Raw genomic sequence first — 11,762 nt, 5'->3', positions numbered from 1 at the left:
TATAGGGATCTTGAGAGTCTTTGTAGGGAAAGTAATCTTCATCATATCGGGAGACTATTTAGGAGGAAATCTAGGATAAGATACCTAATCCTCATAGAATCTTGATTATGTTGCCTAATCCCTAAGATATCTTAATTTGACTTGAATCAGGTTTCCTCACTTGGTAGACATCTTCAAGAGGCCAAACCTTAGTGTGGAGTCAAAAATATTCACTATGCGACACGTGGACTTTTGGACAAAAGAGGACAAAAATACCCTTGAGGCATACCAGGATTCCTACGCGCGAGCAGCGGGCAATCATCTTTCAATCAAGTCAAAAGTGCCCAAAAAAGGTAACAATTAAAAACCTCTTTCATCAAATCCTTTCTATAAGGTATTTCCCAAAACCTAGTATTTTCTATTTCATTATTTAGCTAATCAATTAGCTAAATAATATATACCTACCATATCTCCTAAAATCATCCTTAATAGTCAATAAAATCACTCAAATTGATAGTCAAAGCCGGCCACCACCATTCCCATCCTCACATTTCCCATTTTCCTTATTAAAATAGTCATTCATTTTTATAACCACCCATTTATTCTTTTCATATTTAATTAGCCAATAAATTGGCTAATTAAACATGAAATTGAACCCCACAAAAAACCTTTAGTGGCTGGTTACTTTTATTCAAAATTGGACAAGGCCTAACTCTATAAATAGGCACCTATTCTCACAAAAAATTGATTCGAATCCTCTTGCAAAAAATCCTAAACACTCTAAACACTTTTTTTCTCTAAAATTCTAACTTTGGCATCGGAGGTTCTTCGGCCAAAGCCCCCCCCCCCCATTCATCGTGGGCGCGTGAGGCTTTTGGCCTTAACCTAAGGTGCTAGTTGTTTTGTAGGTGCAAAATCGTCCAAGATCGAGGAGGAGAAAATTTGCATCCACAAATTGGTGCTTTCATTGAGAGTTGAAATCCATACTCGTAAAAGACTCTCGTGCAAAAAGGTTTTTTCTTTGTTTTCTAGTTCATTTGAATATTTTTCATACGTTCTTATTTATAGAATTTTTTACTTGCAAAGGTTGTTTGATAAAACGTATAAGAAAAATATAATGGCTAGAAATTTAGAAAATTCCACAAGTGAAAATTCTAATATTCAAGAAATGGGATTGCGGAGATCCGTGAGGCAAAATGCGACAATAAGGGGAGTGGCATCATCACCACGAGTTTCCACCATGGGAACCACTGTGGTGGCTACCTCGGTAGCCACTCGCGGCGAGGTCCATGGTGCCTTCACCACGCCCACCATGGGAACCACCGCGGTGGCTACTTCGGTAGCCACTCGTGGCGAGGTCTATGGAGCCTTCACCATGGCCCGAGCCGTGCCATCCAAGGCTCACGGTACCAAGACCATGATCCAAGCCGTGCCATCCAAGTTTACGTGGACCCAAGCCCAAGCCTCGCATTCACATGCACCGCGCATTGAGCAGCCTGCTCCTGTGATCCAGCCTGCTCTTGTAGCCCAGCCTGCTCCAACGATCCAGCCTGCCCCAGTGATCCAGCCTACCCCCGCAGCCCAGCCTGCTCTCATGGTTTCCCAAGCTGCCCAAGTCGGCCCGAGACAATCTCAACCATCCGGACCAATCATCGAGGCTGAGGCGTTTTCACCACATTTCTCTGCAGATTTGACATTCCCCAACTCAAATCTCACACTTGGAGTCAACCACCCTTTTATTGTTCAAGGAGGTGCATTCCATCCAAGTTCTTCCAATCCGAATGGCGAGCAAAACTTGTCCCGACAAGTCATAGAATTGACGAGCGCCTTTGCACAACAAACTACCTTGGTGAATCAACTTTTACAACGCACTGAGATGCAACGCGCCCATGATGAAGTTTCCCGAAGTAGAACAAGGGTAGACAAAGAGCCTTTTAAGCAGCGACCTGGAAAACAGCCGTTCAACCCATCACAAGTCGAGCATTCAGACAGTGCACACTCTCGATTGGGCCCCCGAAATAGCGTATACTCCCGTCTTAGCGCGCAGAGGAGCGTGCACTCTCGATTAGGCCCACGGGCAAGTATACATTCACGGTTAGGGCCACGCTTTGATAATCAACATGGGCAGCCTTCCAGGCAAAGCATTCATTCGCGATTAGGCTCACAAGGAGTATCCTCCACATTACATCGTAGCAGGCAGCCTGACAAACGGAAGGAAACAATCGTTCAATCCGGCTCTAGTTCCACCGGTAGCCTGCAAAGAAATCCCTCGCCTGCTAGAAATCTATCTCATACATTGCAGCCACGACATAGACGAGCCGAGCGAGAAGAAGAGCAGCCTAGACCGGTAGATAAAGACCAAGGGCAGCCGAAGGCTCCACTACCCCAACAAAAGCAGATCCAAGAAGAGGTAGAAAGGCTTTTCAATGAACGGATGCGTGATTTTTGACGCAACGAAATGGTTGATGAAGCACTAAGGTGAGATATGACCAACATAAGCGGGTCACCTTTCACGGATGAGATCGAGCAGGCAGAACCTCCACGCAAGTTGAGCATGCCGCACTTCACATCTTTCAAAGGAGACGGGGATCCCGAAAGACACTTGAAGCATTACCGAAGTGCGATGGTCCTTTATCGGAATAATGACGCCCTTATGTGCAAAATATTCACCATTACTTTACAAGGCGAGGCACAAGATTGGTTTCATACCTTGCCGGCACGATCCATCCAGAATTTTGATGATCTTTCCTTAGTTTTCACCAAAGAATACTCATCTTATCGTTCGATCAAGAAAAAGTCCGATCACCTGTTCAACGTAAAGAAAAACCCAAAAGAGTCACTTCGCGATTACGTGAAGAGATTCAAAGCAGAGAAGGCGAAGATCATCGGATGCGATAACTCAATAGCAAGTGCAGCCTTCCAAAAAGGACTACCAGCGACCACCCACTGTTTGGAGAAATGATCATGAAAGAAGACCTAACTCTAGCAGATTCCTTTGCTCTGGCAGATAAGCATGCACTTTGGGACGAGGCTCGACAAGCAGAAAAGGCTCCCGAATAGCCTTGAAAAGAGTTGGCAGCTGCTCAAAAGAAAGATGAAAAGCAACCCAACAAAGGCAGGCAGAAGGTCAAGCGCAGGGACCGACGCACGACTAAAGAAGGCCCGATGACCAATAACTATTCTAAGTTCTCAATTCCGATTCATCAAATCCTTCGTGACATTAAGAATGAACCATGGTTCAAGTTGCCGAAACAGTCAAAATGAGATATTTCCAAGTTGGACCACACCAAGTATTGCGCATTCCACCGAGGTCCTGGTCACACAACCAACGACTGCTACACTTGGAAGAACTATTTAGAGAAACTCGTGAAAGAAGGCAAAGTCGATAGATATTTGGACAAGCCAGCTGAGCAGCCAAAAAGGAATGCAGACGGAGATGAGGAGCCACAAACTAAGATGATTCGAATCAATGGCATTTTCACTGAATCCGAGCACTTGGGGGCCACTAATAACTCCAAAAAGAGGAAGATCCAACAGGCTTTACTAATCTCACAAGTTCAAGCAGTCGATACCCAACCTGGACCTATCATTGGCTTCACGGAGCAGGATGCGGAAGGAGTCGACTTCCCACACGACGATGCATTAGTAGTATCTGTCCAACTAGCCCATGCTATAGTCGACAGGATGATGGTTGACAATGGAAGTGCAGTCAACCTACTTCAACTTTCGGTCATTCAGAAGATGGGCCTGGAAAGTACAATCATACGCCGGGCAGAGGTACTTACTGGATTCAACGGACACACCTCAACTGCCATCGGCCATATCACACTTGATGTGAAAACACCGTCAGTCGTCTTAAAGCAAACATTCACGATTGTAAGTGACCCATCTCCCTACAATGGGATTCTTGGGAGACCTTGGTTGATCAAGCTGGATGCCGTCACTTCCGTCAAGAATCAAAAAATCTTATTCCGCATCCCAGGAGGAGAAGTCAGAGAGATCAAGTCTGACCAGGTTTCATCCCTACGATGCACTGTGCAAATGTTGAAAGAATAAAAAAAGAAGACCTTTACCCCCGTAAAGGTTACCGAAGTCCAAAAGGGCAAAGAAATTACCAAATAGCAATTACAGCAGGTGGATCGAGAAGATGGCGCCCAAGCAGACAAGATAGGATGGAAACCCGAAGAGGACGTCGAAGACATCATTCTTGATCCCCAGCAGCCGGAAAAGACGACTAAAATTGGCTCACGACTAAGCCCAGACGAGAAGGAAGAACTCACAATTTTCCTTAGGAAAAACTGAGATATCTTTGCATGGTCACCATTCGACATGCCCGGTATTGATCCTAAAGTGGCTTGCCACAAGCTGCACGTCGATCCAACTGCCAAACCGGTAATTCAGAAAAGAAGACATTTCGCACCGAACGAGTAGCGATCATCGAGGTAGAAATCGACAAACTATTGAAGGCCGGTTTCATAGAAGAGGTAGCACACTCGGCATGGCTTGCTAATGTCGTACTAGTCATGAAGAAAGAGAAGAGCAAATGGAGGGTTTGCGTAGACTACATCGACCTCAACAAAGCATGCCCAAAAAACCATTATCCTGTCCCCCGGATTGATCTATTAGTATATTCAACTTCTGGAAACCAGTTGCTCAGTTTCTTAGACGCATACTCCGGCTACAACCAAATAGCCATGCATGAGCACGACAAAGAGAAAACTGCGTTCGTGATAGAACGAGGCACTTACTGCTACAAGGTCATGCCCTTTGGCCTCAAGAACGCGGGAGCCACTTACCAAAGGCTAGTAAATATGATATTTAAAAAGCAAATTGGGGTAACCATGGAGATATATGTCGACGATATCATGGTAAAGGGCAAGCAGTAATCAGATCACATTCGCAATTTAGCATAAACTTTCAATATCCTTAGAAGGTACAAGATAAAGCTCAACCCCACCAAGTGCACGTTTGGAGTATCTTCAGGCCGATTCCTAGGGTACTTAGTAACCCAACGAGGAATTGAAGCACATCCCAAGCAAATCCAAGCAATCATAGAGATTAAATCTCCAACTACCTTGAAGGAGATCCAAAGCTTGACCGGACGAGCAGCCGCCCTCAATCGCTTCCTTTCACGATCCACCGATCGATGCAAACCCTTTTTCAAAGCTATCAAGAGGGCACAAAGAGATAAATGGGATGAAGAATGAGAAAAAGCTTTCCAAGACTTGAAGAATTATCTCACATCACCTCCCTTACTTTCCAAGCTGGAAGTAGCGGAGGATTTATACATTTATTTGGCAGTATCCGAGATAGCAGTGAGCTCTGCTCTCATACGAGAAGAGCTGGGGGCCCAACTGCCGGTATTCTACACTTCTAAAACTCTTCTCGATGCGGAAACAAGATATCCGAAGATCGAAAAATTAATTTTGGCGTTAGTTGTTATGGCTCGGAAGCTCAGACCGTACTTTCAAGCTCATACAGTCATTGTTATGACTCAATATCCCTTACGATCAATATTACATGGTCCAGACGCTTCTCAACGAGTGATGAAATGGGCATTGGAACTTGGCCAATATGGTTTAGTTTTCCGACCTCGCACAGCGATAAAGGCCCAAGCCTTGGCAGACTTCGTAGCGGAATTCACACCTAGCCTAGGCAACGCAACAGTGTGGCCCAACGACGCCCCAGAAGCAGCCGAGAGTACCTTAGCCACACTTACTCCATCCAATAAAGATTTCTGGAACTTACATGTCGACGGAGCATCCAACTATAAAGGCTCGGGAGCAGGTGTAGTTCTTGTTACTCCAGATGGCTCAATGCTCGAGCAGGCGATCACTCTAGGTTTCAAAGCATCCAATAACGAAGCAGAGTACAAGGCTCTACTAGCAGACCTCCGAATGGCAAAAGACTTGGCGGTGAAGAAACTCGCAATTCATTCTGATTCCCAATTAATCACCAGCCAGGCTACTAGGGAATACACGGCAAAACACTCGAGGATGGCACAATACCTAGAGAAAGTACGCCAGCAGCTTGAAGCATTTCAGACTTACACTCTCACTCAAGTTCCGCGGGTAGACAATGCACATGCAGATGCACTAGCTGGTTTAGGCTCCGCCCTTGACCACTAATTCAAACGCTCAATTCCGGTGGAATATCTAGACAAGCCAAGCATAGAGATGGAGCCGATATCCGAAGTGTCACAGGTTAGTGTAACTCCCACTTGGCAAAGTTCAATTATAGACTACTTGGTCAACGACACATTACCCACAATAAGATTTGAGTCAAGGAAACTCCAAATTAAGTCGGCACGCTACTATATGTGGAATGACATTCTCGTCCGAAGATCCTACACCGGACCACATCTTCGCTGCCTAGCACCTCCCGATGACTTAAAGGTTCTAAGCTCAATCCACGAAGGCGTTTGTGGGAATCACTCTGGAGGCTGATCCTTAGCCCAAAAGGCTCTTAACACATGCTATTACTGGCCTACCATGCACCAAGATGCTAAGGAGTTAGTACAAAAGTGCGACCGCTGCCAACGCTACAAACTAGTACCAGCACTACCCGCCAGTGAGCTACACTCGCAAATGAGTCCTTGGCCATTCATGCAATGGGCAATCGACCTAGTAGGGCTTATGCCACCTGCTACGGGAGGCAGATGCATGATGATCGTGGCAACAGACTATTTCACCAAATGGGTAGAAGCAGAACCCATGACGACCATGACTCAGACGGACATAGAGCGCTTTATATGCAGGAACATCATTTACCGATTTGGCATCCCTCAGTCCATCGTCACTGACAACGGCCCTCAATTTGTGGGAAAAGATTTGGCAAAGTTCTTCCAAAAATACGACATCAAACAACACATGTCCACACCAAGATATCCTCAAGGCAATGGGCAGGCCGAAACATCCAACAAGACGATCCTCAACTGCCTCAAGAAATCCTTTACCGACCAAAAGGGAAAATGGCCAGATAAGCTCCCGGGATGTTTATGGGCATATCGCACCACCAAAAGACGAGCAACCGGTGAAACTCCTTTCTCTTTGGCGTTTGGTTCGGAAGCAATCATTCCTCCCAACATCATCGTGCCAAGCATCAACACTCTATTGCCAAGCGTTGAACAGAACAGTAAAGAGATGGCCACAGATTTAGATCTGGCAGAAGAGAGGCGCGAACAAACCATCATCCGCATCGCAGCCTACCAGTAGCAGCTCATTTCCAGCTACAATAAAAGGGCCAAGATCCGGCAGTTCCAACCCGGAAACCTAGTCCTAAGAAATGCCTTCACCACTACCCGCAGAGAAGGCTCAAAAAAATGGACCCCATCTGGGAAGGTCCTTACAAGATCAGCAGAGTAGGCGGCAATGGTAGTTATACTCTTGCTACCATGAATGATAAAGAGATCGAGAAGCAATGGAACGTCTACAATTTGAGGAAATACCATGTGTGACTTCACACTATATCAAGACCCGAAGACTCAAGCAACTCAACGGGCACTACCTCGTAAACCGAGGACTATCCAATCATCATGCAGTTTTTGCAACCAAGTTATTTGCTCATTTTATTCATTTTTCAATAAAGAATTCAAAAGTAATTTGTAACTTGGCTTTATTATATGTCTACAACAACTTATCTTTTTTCTGCACTTCAAAAGAAGATTGCACCCCCTGAGGGACCAACTGTGCTCTCCAAGGCGGGAGGATAAACTCAACACTTCGAATATCCAGACGTGGATGAGCTTGGCTGCCCTAGTATAACTAGGTGCATGATGGCTTGTGCCAGGATTCCTAGAAGTAGCCACAATGGTCTGTTTCAAGGCTTAGCTAGTTGAAGGATTATGGGTTTATTGGCTTAATCCACAGGGAACTGGGCCCTAGAGACGGAGGGGGCACATTATGCAGCACACCCAATGGGTGGCTGCCCTGGAAACCTAAAGCTGCTACGGAGTGCACTAAGGTAGCCTACGGATTTCCAGAAGACTATCTACGGCTTGCCTTCGAGCAGTAGAACCACACTAGACTTATGCAACCGCACATTCTTGTGAAAGGTTAAACAAGTTAGCGTGCACACGCGAAGATTTTATCCACTGCCGACATGCTACGTAGTCGATAAGCTTCACCTTTGCCAAACGCAAAACAACCTACACCAAGTCTTAAAGTGTTGTGATACTTGCTGCACAACCTACGGAATTGAAAAAAGCCAAGGTTAAATAGCCAAGTGGTTACGCGGATTCGTCTGCTTCTGTAAGTAAGGCATCCGGCTGCCAACCCTATGGTTAACAGCTTTGCAAAAGTTCTATATCAACACCTACGGCTGCGTAGGCTAGGTGGGCTTGTCTGCTTATAGAAAAGTAGCACGCCTGCCACTGGCCTATAAGGTCTAAAGGTTAGGGCATGGACAAAAAAAAAAAAAAAAGCAAGGATGGGAAAAGCAAAAGAAGCAAGTTTATTAAATTTTATAGCAAAATTGATAAACAACAAGCAAATACCGAAGGAGTTCAAGCAAAAGCAACAAAGGAAGGAAAAGGAAATCCTAAAAGCTACCTAGAAGACTACTCTTCAGTAGCTTGGACATCTCCCAACTGCTCAGTCATTACACCTTCAGCAGCCTTGGTGTTTTCAGCAACGGCATCCTCCGAATTTTTACCCTTGACTGCTCTAGCCTGAGTATCAACTCCTCTAACTATTTCACCGATAGAAGACTCAAAGGTAAAATCGAGCAAGTCTTTTGGAGAAATAGAGAAGGTCTCGAAGTCTTTACCGGAAAACTCAAAGTCAGACGGCCGCCCATAGAGATGATCTACATAGCCCAACTTGTAGAAATCAGCTTGGTTCTGAATAAGCGAAGCCTCGAAACCATCATTCTCACTCTTCAACTACTCATTCTCCTCAAGCAGGCAAGCACGAACCTGCTGCAACTCCTCAATTTCCTTCTTCAGATTGTCGTTGGTCTTCAAAACACCTTGAAGTTCCGACACTTAAGGCTTAAGCCTATTAACAACCTTTTTAAAGTGGATCGCTTGGTTGTAAGTAGCAATCAATTCTTCATCCTTTGCATAAGCAGCGGAGGAAATTCAGATATGGAACGCTCAAGATCTTGAATCTGAGGTATGTAACGCTCGATTTCCTTCTGTACACTTTCATTTTTTATTTGGATCGCATCAAGCCTAGTCTTCAAATCCATGATCTTCTGGCGAGCGGCCTCAAGCTGCAGAGAAGTAGGGGCAGAAGTATTAGATTCTTTCAAAGCAGCAAGCTCAGATTCCAATTTCTTGATTTTTTCGGCCGAGGAGTAAGCTTCGGCAACCATAGTTCTTGCCATATCTTTAGCAGCCTTGGTGTCCTCTTGGTCAAGGAACATAGACTCGGCTGCCAGAATTATTATTTTCTGCATCATGGCTAGCAGAGCAGTCTTCCTATGCTCGGGTGTGTGCTTTGCAAAAAGACTCGGACCAACAATCTCTTTGACGCCATCAACAAACTTGGCACATACATCCATGTCTTTAAGAAGATTTGGTTTCAAAAGCGCGCAAATCTTAGCAGCTTCCCTAGAAATGGCCTTGGCAGATTCTTCAAGCGTGCCTGAACGAGCAGCTTCATTCTTATCAGCAGACGAGTTGGATGCAGTAGCGGAAGAAGCAGTTTTTGGCGCCACTTTAGCAAACAAGGGCACCTTATCACTCTTCATAGTAGCAAGCCTCTTCAAGGGTAAGCCAAGCTTAGTCTCAGATGGACGCTTCGGCATAAACTTCGGTACCAAGGGCACAGATGAATTTTTACGCTGAGCAATTTTTTCAGCAATTGAGCTAGCAGCCTTCGAAGCAATAGGCGTTACCGGCACAAATGTAGCAGTTCGTTCTTTCTTGCCCTTAGAGGAAGTCAGGTCAATCACAATCTTGGGAACAGCCGGAGAATCCCCACGAGCAGTCTTTGTTTTCTTCTCAACAGGCATCTCTTGAGCAGGCACAGAATGTTTCTTTTTCCCATCTTCATTGATAGTAGGCTCCATCATAGTGATAGGACGAGCCATCGCGTCTGCCTTGATCCGTTTTATTTCTTCTTTTGGGGGCATCCCACCTTTTTCCCTACGAAGAGGACTAAGCAGCCAACGCCACTCACGGCAGCCAACGCCCAGAGCGACATGTACTTTCTTCATGTCCGGAGAAACCCTAGGAGTTGAGCCAAATTCCGAATCTACAAAAAAAAAAAAAAACAGAAGACGATCAGAAAATTGAAGAATAATTTGGGACTAAAGCAAAACAGCTGAAAAGACTAAGCAGTTTGCTTACTAGATATGAAGACCGTTGGTACACGCAGCTCGGGGGAAGAGTCAGATTCCCATTCTCCACTTATCTCCAAAGTCTCTTTGGCCCAATCATGATCTCCTTTGCTTGAATTATCAAAAAGCTTATGACGAGTTCGCAGTTGTCCAACTCCATCAATGCGACCTATGTCAAAGAAATACCAAAATTCGTTGGTGGTTAGTCCCAAGTCAAAGAATTGGTTCAAATTGTGGAACCCTACCATCACTCGGACCGCATTCGGGGAACATTGGGCAGGCGCACATTTCATGGAATAGAGCACTTCTTGGAAGAAACGCAGCATAGGGAAAGTAAACCCTAACACAAAATAATAAGGATGGAACTTGATAGCTCTCCGAGTTCCACTGCATGGTTCCCGGCTGCTACCATCCTTGACTCGCCTCACACGCACTCCCGATGGAATGGCATGCCAATACGCTTCAAGAAAATCTCTAAACAAATCATCAGAGCTAATCTTGAGGTGAGCAGCTTTGAAGTAGCCCACCTTGCTCAAAGACCCACCTTGACGATACAACGGGGGCACACCATCATCATTCTTATGGCTCGAAGAAGACATGCTTGAAGATTCTACAAAAGTACAAGGAAGATTTGTTAGAGAGTGGTTTTCAAAAAAAAAAAAAAAAACCCAAAAAGGGTATAAGACCCTTCATCTTTTTTAGGGCACACGACAACAGTGCCGCAACTTTTTTGGTTTTAAGACCCTTCATTTTTTTTTCCAGGGCACACGGCAACAGTGCCGCAACTTTCCTAGGTCCATTGTCAAATCTCCTCGATCCCCATCGAGCCAATTTCAAGTCCCAAGACTTCCAAGAAAATTATGAAGACAGAAAAATTAAATTTTTCTTACCTAGAAACAACGAGAAGACAAAGCACGCAACGAAAGACGATCTTTTACACGGGCAAGACGAAGAAGATTGTTAGAGGAGGGGGAACAAATATCCTCTAAGCTCTCTTTCTCTCTTGTAAGGTTGAATAAGTTTCTCTCTAAAAGTTGATTTAATAATCCACTTAAGGTGGACTTAAATAAGCTTTGAGGATATTTATTTCCTTTTCCTAGAAGAATTAAATTTCCTATTAAAAGAGCGAATCAACAACAAAATAGGAAGCAATTCAAAGTTTCCTAAAGCGAGAAAATCTCTACACCTGTTGTCCTTTTCTGCAAGCAGCCCAACAGGTGTGGGGGCATTTGTGGAGCCAAAAATATTCACTATGCGACACGTGGACTTTTGGACAAAAGAGGACAAAAATGCCCTTGAGGCATACCAGGATTCCTACGCGCGAGCAGCGGGCAATCATCTTTCAATCAAGTCAAAAGTGCCCAAAAAAGGTAGCAATTAAAAATCTCTTTCATCAAATCCTTTCTATAAGGTATTTCCCAAAACCTAGTATTTTCTATTTCATTAGTTAGCTAATCAATTAGCTAAATAATATATACCTACCATATCTCCTAAAATCA

The 11,762-nt window shown here is 44.7% G+C and overlaps 2 protein-coding genes across 2 annotated transcripts; both read left to right on the top strand.

The window, feature by feature from the left end:
• The first annotated feature begins 3,435 nt into the window (after positions 1–3,435).
• On the top strand, positions 3,436–4,035 carry LOC139193144 (uncharacterized). The gene has a single exon (XM_070816119.1). It carries the CDS (start codon positions 3,436–3,438, stop codon positions 4,033–4,035), a length of 600 nt encoding a protein of 199 aa, XP_070672220.1.
• A 1,385-nt stretch (positions 4,036–5,420) lies between these two features.
• LOC139193143 (uncharacterized) lies at positions 5,421–6,107 on the top strand. The gene has a single exon (XM_070816118.1). The coding sequence runs from the start codon at positions 5,421–5,423 to the stop codon at positions 6,105–6,107; it is 687 nt and encodes a 228-aa protein (XP_070672219.1).
• Positions 6,108–11,762: the final 5,655 nt, after the last annotated feature.

Source organism: Malus domestica, chromosome 16 (assembly GCF_042453785.1).
Source record: "Malus domestica chromosome 16, GDT2T_hap1".
Classification (NCBI taxonomy): domain Eukaryota; kingdom Viridiplantae; phylum Streptophyta; class Magnoliopsida; order Rosales; family Rosaceae; genus Malus; species Malus domestica.
This window is presented reverse-complemented; position numbering and strand designations above follow the sequence as displayed.

Coding starts and splice junctions, on each gene's coding strand:
- LOC139193144 (XM_070816119.1), top strand. CDS start 3,436: ATGATTCGAATCAATGGCATTTTCACTGAATCCGAGCACTTGGGGGCC.
- LOC139193143 (XM_070816118.1), top strand. CDS start 5,421: ATGGCTCGGAAGCTCAGACCGTACTTTCAAGCTCATACAGTCATTGTT.